The sequence below is a fragment of the Serinus canaria genome, chromosome 3 (assembly GCF_022539315.1).
Source record: "Serinus canaria isolate serCan28SL12 chromosome 3, serCan2020, whole genome shotgun sequence".
NCBI classification, from domain to species: Eukaryota; Metazoa; Chordata; class Aves; order Passeriformes; family Fringillidae; genus Serinus; species Serinus canaria.
The window spans coordinates 24,374,805-24,392,838 of NC_066316.1; the positions used below are offsets into that span (position 1 = coordinate 24,374,805).

At 39.2% G+C, this 18,034-nt stretch overlaps 1 protein-coding gene across 2 annotated transcripts; it reads right to left on the reverse strand.

Moving 5' to 3' along the window:
- Positions 1-2,818: 2,818 nt before the first annotated feature.
- On the reverse strand, positions 2,819-17,826 carry KCNG3 (potassium voltage-gated channel modifier subfamily G member 3). Of its 2 annotated transcripts, none has more exons than XM_030236314.2 (2): positions 17,144-17,826; positions 2,819-8,524 (listed from the first exon to the last, which is right to left on the reverse strand). In XM_030236314.2, exons 1-2 carry the CDS (start codon positions 17,752-17,754, stop codon positions 7,879-7,881), a joined length of 1,257 nt encoding a protein of 418 aa, XP_030092174.1. In that variant the 5' UTR covers positions 17,755-17,826; the 3' UTR covers positions 2,819-7,878. The 2 variants fall into 2 exon arrangements, with proteins under 2 accessions (XP_030092174.1, XP_018770639.2); XM_018915094.3 differs by having other exon boundaries at positions 17,111-17,826.
- Between the last annotated feature and the right edge of the window lie 208 nt (positions 17,827-18,034).

An 18,034-nucleotide genomic window follows, 5' to 3' on the forward strand; every position in this document is an offset into this window, starting at 1 on the left:
GCCTAGCAGTTTCCAAGGCTGGTAGTTGCTTTGAGCATGACTATTCCATGCTGGTGGAAGTGGATCAGCCACTGAAAGCGTTCTGTCCAAGCTTGGCTAGTTTGTTTTACAGCTTCTTGGTAGAAACAGCAGTTCAGAGTAATCAACCAAAAAAAGCAAGGAAGTACAAATCTGCAACTGCAACATCCCACTGGTAACACAGCTCTCAAGTCCATCCTGTTTGCAGAAGCAAGTGGCCAAAGGCTTATAGGTGACATTACTGCAGAGTTGAGAAGGGATGTGAATGGCTTGTGGGATGTGAAGCACCAGGATAAGACTCTGGACCAAGGATGGAATGAGGATGATTTAGACTATTTTGTATTGCTTTGTAAAAGCTTTGCTTTGCATGACTGTTTTTTCCCACTATATATGACATTTATTGTGGAGGAGGAGAGAGCTTTTTATCCTGCACGGAGACAGAGAAATGCATGGATATTGATTCTAAGCGGTCTAATCTGAACTGCATTTCAAATGTGAATGGGACAGTCTGTATGAAGAGAAAGCAAAGCTAACAGCAGCCTGAGTCTGTGGATGTTAATGTTTAACCTTGATGCTTCTTGAGTGAGGATTAGGTGAAATCAGAAAGAGAAAGGTCTAAGAAAACAAGATAGAGATGCTTAAGTCTGCTATAAAGAGGGAAGCAGATGAATTCATGGTCCTTGGTCTTGTGTTGAGGGCAACTTGGTATTTATAGTCAAGACTTTGTCTTCCATAACCCAGATGACAAATAGATTTTCTAAAATAAAACAAAATTCATCTTAGCTAAATTTCATTCACTGCTGGTTACCTGGCTCCCTTGAAGAAAATTCTTCCTTTCAGACATACCTGGTTTTTAAGCCTCTTGAGTCAATGGAGAACAAAAGGCTGCTGTGACCCATAGACTGAGTTTCTATCAGAACCAAAGAGGTAGAGCTTAAAGACACTGCACCCAAAGGCACAGATACTCAAGGAAGCCATATAAGTTTGAGGGCTATAAGCAAGAATCTCAGGCAGGAGGCCAGATCTGTATTTATTTTCATTTAAGTAATTTTCTTAGTGATGCCTTTCTTTTCTGTTACCCTCTGCATGACTGTACTTAGTGAATACATTGTTGGGATTGTTTTTCTCTTTTAATCTTTAAGGGCATGTATATAATAGAATCCTTTTATAGCATCGAGGATTCAAGATGCTATCTTAATAAATGGCCCCAATTTTACTAATTCATAACATCTCATCAAATGTCATCAAGTTCAAATATTAAACCCTAATGACAGAAATCCTCATTAGGCACTGTGCTGTCTTGGCACAGCCAGTGCAGCTGTCAAGGCCTTTAGCAACAGAGAGAGAGAAAACACCGTCTTTTAAGTGCTGCGTTCTCTGTGAGGCTCTCTAAATTGAGGAGAAAAAAAAGTATGTCAACACTTACTACTTAACAGTGTATCAGGCTCACTAGATAAGCTACACTTGTGCTACTGAGAAATGCCATCTTGCTTGCTTGTGCTGTTACATGCTTTGATTCCTGTTTCAGTATTGAATTGTAGGGGTTTTGGGAGCAGCACTGTAGTTTCTGATCTGTAGCTGTCGAGTTCTTAGTACAACTGGTCCTCTCTATGGCTCCTACTTATTACAATATTGGTAAAAAAGCAGTGCAAAAAATATAAAAGCAGAGTGCAGGATTCCTGGTGTGCATGGGTAAGAATTCCAGTAATGAAGTTCTAGATTTCCTAGATTTTCATGATCTTCTTTAGTGTTTCCTTTGTTAAATTCTTATTGCAAAAAAATGTATAAAATGTTCCCCAAGGCAGAATGAATCAATCTTCCTCTGCATTTACACATATTGATGGAAGGTGCAAGTGCTGAGCATATCTGCAAGAAATTAACTGTGTTTAAATATTTAAAAAAACCCTTCTGCTTCCAAATATTTTAGTAATCCTTTTAGGAAAAACACTTCAAAAATACTTCTGTGAGTATGTGGACATCTGCTTTATTTCTTCTGTTTCTTCTGGGTCTGATTTTATGTAAAATATTTGAAACTAATAAATAACAGAACTAAAAATGCTCTTGATTTCCAAATGAAAAGTCTGTTCATTCTCATAATAATGCAGAGGATTGATACCAGAATAGTTTATAATTCAGTGATCTCTTAAAATATTCAACTTTTTTTTTTTTTTTTTACAAGAACATTAGTTGTGAAATACTTTTTTTTATTTTTGGAAGTACTTTTGAAATGGCTGCATTTAAAGCATCAACAGAGTATCTCAGATCCATTCACAATAATGCAAGGATTGCACTGCTGAAATTTCTGGTTGTGTTGACATTCCAGACTAAATACCATGATGGTGTTTGGGGTTGGTTTGGGGTTTTATTTTTATAAAATAAAAAAAAAATTATAAAAAAAAAATTCAGTGAATTTGAAGCCAAATTCAATCAATTTTTCCAGATTCATTTTTTAAAATAATCCCTGAGGAATAATATATGTGTTACATGGCTGCTTTTCATTTTGTTTTGACAGTTCATAATTATGATAGATCTTCAGTTGCTGAAGAATAATCCTGTGGATATTTAACTTTTTGCTTCAGACTTACTTCTGGATCAAATATTTAAATTTTATATTGATTAAAACTCCTGGGTTCTAACTGGCAAACTTCTCAGTAGCCAAAAATTGTTAAAGAAAAAGTTTTTGCAGAGGTGCAGTACCAATATGAATAGCCATAGAATTCACTTGTTTAAAAGAACACATTTTATAAACATTTGTGTTTTGACCACTAGTCCATTAAATATGGCAACAAGACCAGCAAATTTTATTACATTATTTTATCTAATTAATTCTGTATTCACATAAAACCCTCCACATTTATTATCTTTTCAAATTATAGAGTACATTTTTCTTTACAGATAATCAGACAATATATGAAATTAAGGATCTGTGAAATGATAAACCTTTGCATTTGTAAAGAATAAAGGACTCTAAAATGTGTAGTTGCAAACATTTGTATTTTATTAATTTGACCAAAGATTTATATTCTTCTTCTTCTGTGGCTCTTAACATTTGTTGTCAAGCAGATTGTCAGTCTTGATTGCTCATTGCAGCTCGTTGATGCTTAACCTATCTGTTGTCTGAAACACACTCCCTAATTTGTGTTGCACTTTTTTACAGTGAAACCGGTATTTTGTTTCCCTCCGTGTGGGCTGGGGCAGCTTTTCAGCTACTGGAAGCTGGTACAGCTCTAGCAAAGCTGGAAGACTTTTCACACTAAGTCTCTGTATTTTAAACAGGTATCTGCTTTATGTAGCAATTTTAATTATCATCACATATCCTGACCTGAATATTTGCTTTTACAAAAAGAACAGAAAGTAAGAGCCAGTTTCCTTTTTATAAAATCAGTGAAAACTTTTTTTATAAAGCAGTATCTTTTTTTGCTATGCATAACTTATTTAACTTTCCAGCAAGTGTCTCCTTAGTAGCTCATCTGAAACAATAATTCTAAAAACTTTGAGTAATCCTGAACCTCTTAGGTGAGATAAAATTCAGAGGACAGCAGACCTTGTTCATTGTGCTGGTTCCCAAGAAACTGACAGGGTCTGGCTGCTGAATTGAGCTGGCTGGTGTGTGCCTATGTCCACTTCCTGGAATGTCTTCAGATCTGATAAGATTTTTGTAGTTGTTACCCAAAAGGGAAGAGACAAGTGTTTTGAACCTATAAGGACTTCAGTTTTACTTTGGAATAGGAACATCAATACCTTTACAGGCATGAATTACATACATTATATGAAAAAGCTGTGCCTTTTCTTTTAAATACATGGACATCAAGATAGGAACCTTACATCACCAGGATTTTAATCTTTCTCAAACTTGCTGCTATGCACACCAGTATAAGCCACTGTGCAATAAAAATTAATATCACATTTTTATATGGCTCATCCCTATGCTGATAAGACTGTTTAATATCAGTCAACCAAACTAATTTTTATTTTGGTGGGTACTCATCAAGACAATATTGTTTTCAAGCTTTACATCAAGGGAAAGGATAATCTTCCATTCATTGTGATATCTGGGATGATGGTTCATGTAGAACTTTAGAAGGAAAATACCCTAGAGAGCTTTCCATTTCAGGGACTTCATTAATGATCAAGTACTTTTAAGTGACACACAGTACCATGAAGGATTACAGCCAATATATAGTTTCTAATAAATCAGTCCTGGGTTTGAACCTAGTATATAATGTATGATTAACCTTGGCAGTTCAAAAGTCATTGATATTGGTTTCCATTTTAGATGAACTAAAATGCTGAATCACAATTGTACAAGCTGTCTTCATTTTTCTCCAGTTTTATTATATTTGTGTTTCATCTAATTTGTGAATGTTTCCAAGAGAAATTGCCCATCAGATCTTTTGTTGTATAGGGTTCAAACATAGATTAGAGATGAGCCAGCTTGCCTTCACTTGGCTTTTGGCTTTGAAATGCTGTACTTTGAAATATCAGAGTGCTGCACCCTATGTCTGCATAAACACAGTTTTCAGAAAATTTTATAAAACAGTTTCAACTGTTTTAAAATATGCTTATTTTTTACTACACATATAATTAATATTTTGTAAAGTTTCACTGAAAAACACTGGTCTGTTGAAAATAAGATGACATACATTACTAGAAGTCAGGCAGCCTAATTACCCTATAAAATTCTGATTTAAGGCTACCATGAAGATTACTTCATTTCAACTTGGATTGTAAGGAAAATAAAGTCTACACACTGATAACCATACAACAATAAAAAGAGAAAGAAAAAAAAACTACTCCAAAAAACCCACAAACAAACAAACACCAAAAAACCCACTGCAGGATCTCTCCTTTGTGGGCTTATATACAGCAGTTTGAAAATATTTTATTATAACTCAAATTAAAAAAGAACATTAGGTCATTCTGTTCACATTTTGCCATATAAAAATTGAACATAAACTGTTCAAAAAATCATAGTATGACTGAAGATAATTTCCACAGACTTATTCCTTTACACAGTTATTTTCATTAGATTTATGTTTTTACACTGGGAACGGATTTTTCATCTAAAAACCACTTCATAAAGGATGACACATTTTGTTTGTATACCATATATAGCCTGGATCGTTGAAAATTTCCTGTCCTTAATTGCTTATGCAAAAATGATTCATGGTGCAAATTGGTATTCACAAGTTATTATGTGCATTAATTTATGTTTTTCATTTGTACAGGCATCTAAAGATTAGATTTATAGGTTGTGCTGAAAAACATTTTATTTTGTCTTGAAATCAAGATTGCAACATACTTTATATTCACATTCTGTATGGATTTTAGGCTGTTGTCATCATGATGATGGTTTGGGTGTTTTGTGGAGGAGGGTTGTATCTTAGAGTATTGGTTTGATTAAATAAAATACATAGACAAAAGACAAAGTAAGTTTTAAGGAGTTCTGTGACAAACAGTATTTTTCCCAAGCATTCAAAACTGCTCATGAAAATCTGTAGGGCTAAGTTCTTAGGTGGGGTCTTTAACCTATTTTAGCTAAAAAAATTAATTTAAAAAAAATTAAAAACTGGAGCAAAATAGAAAAAAAAAGCAGTTTTATACTTATAAATGGTTTTGATATTGTCAAAATAACTTTTCATTAGAAGATGCAAATGTCATTTTCTTCAATGTCTATGTTTGGATTAAAGTCTGTAATTTTAATTTTGTCAAGGAAATTTTTTGCGAGGAATAAAAAAACCCCAAACATTTCAACTGACTATAATATATAATATATGCAGGATATATATAGGTACACATGCAGGAATACAGAGCCAGCAGCTCCACGGCTGTAAAACATCTAAGTGTCTCTGAAGTCACAACTTGCCTAACTAACATCAGCTGTGAATCTCACTTAAGAAAGAAATTTTGCTGATCTCATATTCACCTCTTTGTGGAATGCTGGAGCAGGTTTCTGAGCAACATGATTTTGATAGAAAAGGCATAAATATATAATAGTGTAGGGAACTACAGAGCTAACCTTTGAACACACTAGTGGCAAGAAACAGAGGTTGATGGCTGTAACAGCATTCAACAATGGAGTCTTGAAGGGAAAGTCAAGCTTGTCTGTGAGAAGGCTACTAAAATTCTTTCCAGGTCTTCAGAAAAATTGTGACTGCAATGTATTTCTTAAAGACTACTTAAGACTAAGACTACTTAAAATAATAATGACTCTTTGAGGTCTCAGGGAAGAACCTTCAATATACTGGTTACTGATGTGGCAGGTTTATTTGAGTGAGCAATTCCAGGGATGTGTTTTCTAGGTGGTACTCATTTAACTTCTAAAGCCTTTCACAGTTACATATATAAAAGATAAAAGATGCCTCTACAGCACAGTAAGAGTAAATGCAGTATTTTCAGGCAAGCACACAAATTCCAGCTGTGCTGATGACTCTGAACTTTCATGTTAGCATGAAAGCTCCCTGTTGATGTTTATTGGTACCCAAATTTATAAAGCTGTACCTTGATGTGTTTTAGTATCTAACTGCACATTTCTATATAGCAGCCTTTCAGAATTATACTGAACAATGCTATTAAGCAGTACTACACAAGAAATGTAGTGAACTATATTTCAGAACCTAACTTGATTCATTTTCATTGTCTACTAACATTGGAGAATACACCATTTTGCCAAGTGCAACTCACACTTCTATATTTTACTTTCTTTGGTATGCTCTGGGCTTTTTACAGTTGTTTTTAAAACTTCCATTGAGGTATATCCTTCAGTAAGGATTGCAGAATTTAACATGATGAAGAGTCCCATCTGACAGGGAGCAGGAACTCTTGTTTTCCAGTGCTTGCTCCAGGCCATTTCAAATGATGAAATCTTACAATTTGTCTTAAGAGAACTCTCACTATGATACCTTTGTTTAAGATATGTGGGGCAGGGAGGAGTTCAGGGAGGGACAATCTGTGCTTATGAGAATGTAACTTCAGGTGGATGGAGTTGAGCTGAATGTATATAAAATTTGAAGAGCTCCCCCACTAACCTTCCAGGAAATATTTATTTATATCAATCCCTGATTTCTTATGCTGATCTTTGTAAAATACAATGCTTGCTTCCACTTACAGTTTGGTTCCAGAGAAGAAATTAATTGTGACCTAAAGATGTCCTTGCTTACAACATTTGGAGGTTCACTTCTTGCACTTCTTTGTGAACTCTCAAATTCAGAGAAATGCCACTGACTTCACTGGGTTTACAGAAGATTTGTGTGCTTCCTCAAAGATCAGAATCAGGCCTCAAGGTTCTTTTTGTCCTACAGACCTATATTCTTCATCTTTCCTGAGTCACAGAACCAGCTCTACTTCGTTGCAAAGCACAAAAGTAGCCGTGATTCTCCTTCAGCATATAATTTGGTTATCTGAGTTAAGAGTGGACATACTTCAGGCAAGAAGCTATCAACGCCCCTGTGAAGCCTTTAGATATTGGAATATTTGAAAAACTTCTGAACTTCTGCTACACATTGCTTAGAATGGTTTAGGATATAATTGCAGGAATGACAGATCTCAGTGTTACGCCCATTTTTTGTTCTGCTTTTTTTGTGGGAAGGCAAACTGAACACCAAACTGGTCTGGTTGAGGACTTCCAAATCCTCTTTGGTTAATTTTGTTCTCTCCAATTTGAAACATCACTCCCTCTCCTTGCAAGGTGCTCAAGGCAGATGGACATCCTTCCTGTCTGAATGGTGACGGGCTTTCTCCGGGCTGGTGAGAATGTTGTTCCACAGGACCATCCAGTCAAGGAGGACACGCGAAGGGACCTTCCACCGTTCTCTTCTAAGACAAAGCTTAGCAAGTAAGTACAACAGAATGCAAGTTGGGTCAATTTAAGAATTCAGCTGAGAGGCTTCTACTGTACCTAGCAGATCGGAACTTGAGCTCATGGTAGCATTGCACAAAGCTGTGATAAATGAAAGTGATTGGCAGGGCTAATAAAACGATGCCACTAACCACACAAATTCCTCCAAGAATCCTTCCTGGTACAGTGATGGGACACATGTCACCGTAACCAACTGTGGTCATCGAGATGATCACCCACCAACAAGCAGCAGGAATGCTGGCATAATCCTTATTCTTTGTTCCCAAGTCCAGCCCATTTTCAAGAAGCTGTGAAAGTGCACTGAAAATTGCCATAGCAACACAGATAAAGACAAGTAGCATCACCATCTCTCTGTAACAACGCTTCAGAGTCAGACCAAGTGTTTGAAGGCCAATGAAATGACGGGCCAGTTTAATCACCCAAAAGATTCTCATCATTCTTAAGACCCTCAAGGTGACTCCAGCCCTCTGAAGCTGTGAATTTTCCCCTGTGAAAACTGTCATTAGAACAGAGATGTAGTAGGGAGTAATTGCCAGCAAATCAATGATGTTGAGAGGTCTTCTGACAAACTCACACTTGTTTTTGGAGACGATGAACCTCACAATGCATTCTGCAGTGAACCAGCCTATGCAGATAGCTTCAATTATCCTGCCAAAAGAAACAAAGGACAGCATTTATGCTCGGTGCAAAGTCTTCAGTGGATGTTTTGTTTGTTCACAGATATTACCAGAGTGACACTTAGACTTTCACAAACAACAAACAGAAAGCCATGCCATCCTTATCCTGCACGTGGCGCTGGATTTCAGCAATTAACCTGAGGATCTAGTGAGAGTTTAAACTGATAGTTGCTAAGAACTCACTCACTGATCATTTTCTTTGAATTATGGATTGCTACTAGTCATAGTATTGGGCAAAAATGCCCACAAAAACTGGAATCCTACAGGAAATGATGGGACTTCAATGCCAATGTGTAACCTTATCTAGGACAGCTGGGTTTGGATTTGTTGTTGTTGTTTTGTTTTTTTTTTTTTTAAATTTTTCTAAGTCTGTGAGGCCTGATCCACTTGGGAATGCCAAGGGTTGTAGATCAGTGAACTGTCTGGTTATGAACAGTAATGTATAGAACCAGACTGCTAAACTAAAATGGAAGTGCAGATGGAACAGGCAGATCTAAGTATTTGCATTGGATGATTCATGCATATTAGTTCTTTAGGAACCAACCTAAACCAATCTATCTGATCTGCATCCCAAACAGGGGCTTACCTACATTCAGACCTAGATAGGTACTGCCACTATACAGATATTTTATTTTCCAGTATTGCATCCATAAAGTACTAAGCTTGTGTTCTCCCATTTACCACTATGCCCTGCATTACTGAATATTCTCTTTTGCTATAAATGTAAGTCCACCTAAACTACACTGCAGCAAAAATGTCATGGTAAACAGATGTTAAGGTAATAGGTAAGATCCTCTTCTTGCCAAATGCAGAAAAAACCCTGGAAAAGGATTTCAGTATGTTCTTAAATATTTTCAAGTCCCACTGAATTGAATGGGATTTGAGAATATCTCAACTTGAATCCAGTGGAAGGTAGAAACAGAAGGTAAAAATGTCACTTAAATATTATTTAGTAACTGTTGTGCACATGATCACAAATCTCCCTAAGACTTCAGACTGTGCTCACTTTTTTAATATATGAGGGCATGGAAGCATCATTTCTCCATTTATCTTTTTAACCAACAGTTTAAACAAAGAAAGAGCTCATCACTGATGCCTTCTCTTATCAACAGCTCTGAAGCCAAACTGGTGTGAGATCAGAGATTCAAAAATACTGCCAGGAAATACAACCAGAGTTTTTTGCTACTGCAAGGGCTCTAACAAGGTAGTGTCTGTTGAAACATTTTGATTTGCAAGTGAAAATCCAACTGTCATTTCAAACCTAAAATTTTTCTTCCCTAACACATCTGCATAATTTCTTACCAGTTCTGAAATCTATTGTTATTAATAAGATAGTGGCCTGTTAGAAAGATTCTTCTCTAACTGATGTAATTATAGACTCTTTAAACTAACTTTTTCATAGATGTTTTACACACTAAAATTTTATTTATTTTTCCTTAATTTTTTAATTAATTCTCTTTAATTTTAAGCTAAAATTGGAAGAAACAGTAACAGTCACTTGGTGTAAAGTCATAAGGTACATTGTTATTTTAGTCATAGTAAATTTAAATGAACATAAATTAATTACTTATATGTTTAGTCAGATAAAATTGGACCATATTTTTCTTTTTTTTACAAATAACAATGGAAGTTCTGAAAGCAAGTGGTCTTTCTTCATAAAGGGCTTTGAGAACACCAGCTCATGTTAGCACCTTTTGATGGAAAGACTTTTTAAATTCAAAACCAGTTTGCTCGTAAGAATTAGGTGTTCTCTTAAAAATTAATCTTTTTGAAACTTCCTTTATGTTAGGAAAAAAAAAATTAAGAAAAAAAGTTTAATGGGTAAGTTCTCTGAAATCCTTTTTTATTTATAGTGAGGAAATCCCTAAGATTTCCCCAGTATAATCAATCAGCAAGATCATGGTAATGGACAGACTGATGATGTCTGAATGTACTTATATGTTGTCTAGTTGAGATCTCAAGTAACAATTAAAAGAGAATAGAAAGTTGCAGTCAGGAATAGTCAACAATTCCAACAGACTATTTCTTTGCATTTTATGAGATTTCTCTGGTAGTGTTGTCTGGCTCCTATGACATAAAGCATTTAAATGAAAAAAAAATTTGTAATTATATAATTTACAGCTTTTTTCCCTTGTTATTTCCTCCTGATGCCCTGATAATGTCAGAAATGTGACTCTTCCATTTTGTCACCCCTTAGGCAGGTTATCTCTGGGTTGAGATTTAAGGAAGTTAGGTCCTGATCGTTGTGATACAGTAGAAATTTTCTTCATGAATCAATATCCATTCAGTGGTCATATAACTTTGGGGAATAGTTGCACAAGTAAAAGTCCATGAAATATGGTCAATCCATTGCTTTACTCTGGCAGCTCCTGGGACAAGAAATACTGTAAATCAGATATACTTCAGTAAGAAGGACTGAAGAAGTATTTTTTTTTTGTAGAACAGATTTGAAGTGAGCTAAGGAACATCACTGGTGCAAAAATGACAAAGTGAGATCAAGACAGTGGGGGATACATTAATGCCATTCCATTTTAGCTTGCACTTCCACTTCTCCATTTTGCATCCATCCTTCTTTCCCCTGGCTGGGGAGAAGATAATGAAGAAGGGTGTCCCTTATTTTTTTCCTTCCTCTACTTACTTTTCAGCCATCAGTGAAACATTTTTCATTTTTCCTCTCTTGTCACTCCTTTTTTGCCTGTGTAGATGGATTTTGGCAGTACTGGTGAATCATACAAAAATGAGTGCTTTGGCGAGAAAAACTAGAAACCTCTGGCATGTAGGGAAATCTGGAGTGCTACATTCTACATTTCCACTTTCAGATCAAATCTCCCTCTCCTTGCAGGGACTTATCTATATAGTTAACCTTATCAGTGGATAAATAACATCTAATAAGGAAAGCAATTTTAACAGTTAGTCCTTAAGAGAACTTAACAGTTTATGATGTTAAAGCCAAATAAAAGGCATATACTCAGAAGACTAAAGTACCTGTATTTTTCATAATCAATTCTTGAAACATTTTCTGCATATTCACAGGACAGACTGCTTTTATTGCCTATGTTTGGAATAATGCTGTATTAAAGTCTATAACTATATAATTAAATAGTGCCTTTATTTCGTAAAAATCTAGTACCTGCTTTATAAACTTCCATCACAGTTTTTGGTTGGTTGGGTTTTTTCAGTTTTAAAATAGCTGGTATCCAAAAAGGGGAGGGGTAATTAAAAACAAAGTAATTAAGTATTTCCTTGAAGATTCCCCACAAATTTTATAAATAATCACAGAAAATACAGAGTCCTAATTTTTATTCAGTTACAGGCTATTCGTGCTCAAATTTACTGTTCATTGTCCCAGACTGAAGCACATGAGAGAGAGTTTTTCTCACAAAATTTTAAGCTGCTTGGTACTTAGCAGTCTATCAAGATTGCTCTAATGAATCTTTTGTCCATAAACAGAAAATCAAGCCTTTGTAAGCCTCATTCCTACTGTAATCCCATCACTGTTCAGTTTTCTGTTCCATATGATAACTTTCTCTCAGAATAAGCTACTTTATGTACAATGAGTTAAACTATTTCAGAAATCATCTTTTTCAATCCCTAACAAATTTAGTTTGTTATTACTAAAAAAGAAAACTGTGTTGTAACTATCTTAGAATTTCAACTTAGCAATATTCTTTGCCTCAGCTTGCCAATTCATATCCTTTCAATATCCCCTGGTGAGTTGGTTGAAATCGAGCCAAAATATTCCTTAGTGGCATTATTATCTATTAAGCTTAAATAAAACATACACAGCAACAGGACACACGAGGAAAACAGATGATATGATTAAAGACAGTGTATGACAGGATTAAAGACTGTCAGCACTCATTTGTTAAATTGTTGCTAAAACCTATTTCCATGTAAAGCACATTAAACCAAAAAATGTCCAAGCAGTAGCTGGAATGATCAAATTCCTGCTCAGGAAGACTCCTAAGTGATTTCAGCAAATGTTCAGAGTTTTTTAATCCTTTTGAAATCAAGGGCTTCCTTCTCACTGTGGAGTAAAGGCCAGAGAACAGCTAGTTCCCTTGAATTAAAAACTCTGCTGGCTTTTTTTTCCTATTCTCTCCCTGCTTTGGTAGAAATTATATGTTGTCATGCATTAAACTCTTGTGCTTTGTGTGGGAGGCTGTAATGACCCATCACTCCCCAGGGAAGGGGCAAATCCCTTTCACAGCTCGAAGAGGAGACCTGGACACAAACATCTTGAGCCCAGAGATCCTCAGCATCTTTACCCTCTATGTTGAACATGACTGGCACCTAGCCCTGGTGAGTTTAAGGCTTGGCTGTGCCCAGGCAGTGATATACATCTGTTCTTTTTTTCACCTCTAGTTTTCAAAGAACTGGTAAATTCAAAAGAAGAATCCATGCCTGTGTTTTAACCTAGGTCTTTGGTTCCATTCTTTACCTTCAGCCCACTGTTTTAACCTAAAACCAGCAAAAATGTGATATTCAAGTTACGTCTTGTACAGGAAAGGAGTTCTTACTGTTTTTTGAAGAGTTGTTAAACATGGACATTCAGATCCATGTTTAACACCTGCAGTGGAATTCTGAAATTCCACTGCTATAAAGAAGTAATATTTTTTGTATGTCTAAAATTCAGATGCAATTTTTCAGGCTGATATTTTGCAAAGATTAAAAAAAGCCCACAGGCTCTTGAAGAAAGATGCTGTTTGGAGAAACTACCGTGTTTATTTGCTTTTGCTTAAGAACACAGAAATCATGTAGGCTTGATAAGTCAGTGATTACTTCAGTACAAACCTAATCATGATTATCAAGTGGAAAGGGGACAACCATCTCTTAGTGCTAACAAGCTGCTTGTATTCAGCATTTGAAAAATAGTTTTAAGGTAGGTAGATAGAACTGTGCTGGCAGTAAGTCAAGCAGCTTCAAATGATTTCCTATTACAGGCTTGAGAAGCTCTCCCTAGAAGATTACACTCCCAATCAGTGTATGGACAGGTCCCTGAGCAGAGACTCACAGTATGCATCTGTTGGAACAGTTCAGAGGACAGCAAAGATGACTTGAAATTGCCAGAAGCAACAGAAGGCTTTCCTGCTGTCTGCTCCTAAACTCTGCAAATCTAATGCAAATCTTTAGCTCTGATAAGTGGAACTTGCCAAGGCAGGGAATGGAGCAAAAATCTTAGAATGAAATAAATTTAATAACTCATCCCTCATCCTGAGAACAGGCCTGGGAAAGGCAATTCCTCTGCAATCAGGGAATTGTATTTCGGTGTCTGTAATATCTGTGAAATTCCGAGGTCAGATTTCCCATCCCTCTCTCCTTGAATAAAGCTTACTCCTGGAGTACTCTGTTGCCTTCTAAAGCATGCTATCCCAAAGGATCAGAAATAGCCATGGGCTGTTCATCCTTTGAGAGTGTGGTCACCATGGAAAGGCATAACAACGTAATGGTTTGTGAAAAAAAGTTTGGTGGATTTAATTCCTCTTCTGCTGAAGGGGTGTTCATACATGTTCATATCTGGTGTTAGCTGGCAGCCCCAGGACCCCACACTGCAAACCTCACTTTTTGTAGATGCCAGAATTAGTGACCCCCTCAGTTGCTGAGATGATGTCCAGGTAAGCTGAAGGCACATTACTGGTCAGCTACTTTCAGTGCAGCTGTCCAAAGCAGTTCTGGGAATGGTTATCATGGGAGTCAGCCACAGAAATTGTCCATGTGGCACCTTTCTGACAGAACACACTGAGGCAAGGGCAGGGGGGCTTATTGTGAGAGACTGAAAATATCAGAGTTGCTGAGTTTCCTGAGGTGTTCTCACCTCACCCCCGTGGCTTATGCTGAGCTGAATAACCCACTACATCCAAATCTACAGACTAAGGAATTCTAGATTAGCCCATTAAATATTCACTCCTAAAACTTCTCAAAATACATTTTTGGAATAACATACAATTTTCATATTAGTAATTACAGTGTCATGTGAGACAAAACTCACTTGTGTACAGCAATAGAAAAAATTGGGGAAAAAAATTAAATTTTTGTATTACTATGTTAGATAGAATTCCTTTATTTTGATGAAGAATGTTGCTTAATAAACAAATGACAGAATTTGGTTAAAATGTATCAGAAACAAGTGGACAGATTTTTAGAAAGCTCACCTAAGATAGACTGATTGCCAGAGTATGCAATCCCAGAAACTTCCATAGGATTTCTGTGGTGAGGCTTTCAAATAAATCACTTACCTGCTTAAGTTTTGCAAACCCAACTATTTTTAAATGAAATAACTACAAAGTAATCATAAACACATAAAGGCAAATACAACTGGGCATGTTAGGTCCAGTGCTATGGCACATGTCAGTAGTGATAACTAAACTGGACAGCTCACTTAAAAGCAGCTGTAGCTAACACACTTTTCCAGCTATAACAGACTTTTTTGCAACGAAGTAGCATGTGCAAAAGAGAGGAGTGGCTCCACCTTGGTGGTCACCTGCGGACAGAGAGGCACACATTTGTGTCTGTTTTCCAGGTGTTTGCCATCAGATTGGAATAGGTTCCTGTGCAGTCAGTGCATGGGTTAGATGACGCAGTCTGTAATGGCGCTTACATGTGACAGACTTTTGTGACATGGGTAGAAACTTTTCAGCTGGTAGAAACTTTTCTATTTCTTTGTTGCAATAACATGGAGTACTACAGCTGGTACAGAAGAAACTCAGCCCATCATTGGTAGTCGTCCTTCTGGTTCTAAAAGGAGCCTTCACTGCCCTGGGAACTGTTTGCCTAAACTGCACCTTACAAGTACTCAGGACCTTATCCTTCTAACACCTGGTATACAAGATGCAATTGTTCAGAAGAGTAAAATTAGGATCTTGAAGACAAAGGCACTGTGAAAGAAAAATGACACATCCTATGCCGTGTTCCTCTGCAAGCTGACCTCTTTCTTGCAAGAGAAAACTTGTGGTTGATTCCCACACCATGAAGACATGAACAAAGACATGAGCGATGTGGTTAATGCTGTTGTAGTGTTGCATCTATTTTCCCATGCCTCTGGGGAGTATCTCAGCAATTTGCTGCTGTACAGAGGTCACCCACAGCAGCTCCTCTTTGAAATAACCTTGCTAAGCTTTTTAACTGGAAGAACCTTTAGGACCCCCTTTTGACATATCTGAATCTAAGCAGGAATCAACAGCTTCTCACACTGCATCTGCTTTCTTTTTGTTCATACAATTAATTCTTTGGCTCAACTACAATGAGAAATACAGGTGCAGTTTTCCATTAAGCTAATGGAAACTATGAAAATACTTTCCAAGGAATTAATCTGGCTACTAAGATATAATATATCACATTCCAATTAACTCTATGGTAAAAGATGATGATTTCATAATGACAAGGCTGCAATTTCACGGTAGTGCCCTTTTAAAAGAGCAAAAGCTGAAAACTTTTTTTGAATATCCTGTTTTTTAAAAAAAGGGGAGAAGCTAGCAAATACCAGAAATGTTTACTTCTTTCTTCATATGTCAGTCTTATTTATTGGAGAAATTCTACCAGACTGGTCTCAGTTTTGTTCTCTAGGGAACAGGGAAGAGGAAGGAGAGAGAGAGAGGGAACAGAAGAGTGCAAGAGTTGCATCAATGTAACTCTAATCTGAGGTCACAAGAAGATAGAAAAGGGTTTGTTCTTACTAGTGAGGCTCAGGATTGAGCTTTATATCCCATGCCCTGTTTTCTGCAACTGTTTTGCAGTGTTTATTATGCTTAAAGGAAATGTAAACATCTATTACATTTATACACTGGGGTTCATTTACAAGTGCTTGATGTACAGTTTGATCATCTCCTGTGTTCCCCACACAGAGAATCTGAGATGTAAAGGGAAGAGTGGGGGTAAGGCTGTTCCCACATCCAGGATTTTACCGGAGCACAATCATAACAGACACTGCATCTGCTCTAGCAGGAGGACCTCTACGAATACATGCAGAGTACTTACAGGATTTATCTTTTCTCAAAGGAAAAGACAAGGGAATTGCATTCTTTTGGGGGATTATTTTCCTTTGTTTTTTTTTTTTTTTCCCCCACAATCGTAAGGCATAAATTGATTTCCGGAGTGTCTGAAGTTCTCTGTGTGGTCCCGTGTCTCCTTAAAGGGGGCAATAAGAGCTCCAAGAACCTTCACGGAGGGAGGCACCCTCCCTGCGAACAGGAGCCGTATCCCGATGGCTCCGCTCCGCTGCCAGCCCGCCCAGAGCCGAGCTTGCCGCCGGCCCCAGCCCGCCTGCAGCGCGGCCGCCCCGGGAGTCCCCCGCCCCGGGCGTCCCCCATCCTCTGCCGGGCATCCCCTGCGCTCGGGGCCGCGGGTGCCCGGCAGAGCCCGGGGGAGCCGGAGCAGCGCCACTCCCCCGACACCCCGACATCCCTCCCCGGGCCCCAGTTCAGGGCCGGGGTTTCAAGGCGCGCAGACGATCTCCGCCGGTGGAGGCTACAGCCACGGACCGTCAAGACAAGGGGCAGGAAGGACACACTGGACGGGACACACGGGGACCGGACAGCGGGAAAATAAAGGATCCTCCTACCCTGAGGGCTCCCTCACTGACTCTGCTGTGTACCTGCTCTGCTCCTCCACGCTGCGATTCTCCGGCGCCCGCCACTCGGGCAAGGTGCTGGCGCACAGCACCACCATGGACACAATGACGAAGAGGATGGAGACGGTGGCCAGGACCTGGGCGGCCACGGAAGACGTGGGCTCCTCAAAAGTCCTCCTCATCCTCTCGAGCCACTTCCTGCCCTCGGGTCCCGGTGGCCGCCGGCCCTTGCCCTCGGGGCCGCCATTCGGCTCCTCCGCCGCGTAGTAGGTGAACGTCTCGGACATGCGGTCGTCGAGGCGGCGCTGGCAGCAGTAGTCGAGGTGGGAACCCTCCAGCCCCCAGTAGATCATCTCGTTGTAGAAGGAGAGCTCGCACATGTGCGGCACGAAGCGCAGGTGGCCGTGCCGGACGTACAGCATGATGAAGCCGAAGGCCTCCGAGTGCCTGTCGAAGAAGTACTCGTTCCGCTCCCGGTCGTAGTCGTCGCACACCTCCAGAACGTCCTGCTCCGAGAGGCAGCCGTGCAGGCGGCTCACCCGGCGCAGCGGGAAATCCTTCAGCACCTCCCGGGAGAAGGAGTACCGGGTGCCCCCGACGTTCAACACCACCGAGGGACCGCGGCCAAAGTTCATGGCTTGGGCGGGACGGAGGAGGGAAACGGCGGGCAGGGCAGGGCGGCGAGGCGGGGGGCAGCGCGGGCGGCAGCGGCTGCCCCGGCTCCGGCTCTGCGCGCACCGCTGGCGGCTCCCGCTCGGCGACGGGGCGGGCAGCGGGCGGGGAGGGAGGCAGGGGGGGAGGGACAGCGGGAGAGACGCGGCCGCGGGCGCCCCAGCGGCCGCGCAGGAGCGGAGCGGGGCGATGCCGCTCGCAGGTGCGGGCGCGGCTCAGCGCCGGCGGGCGGGCGCCTCCGCG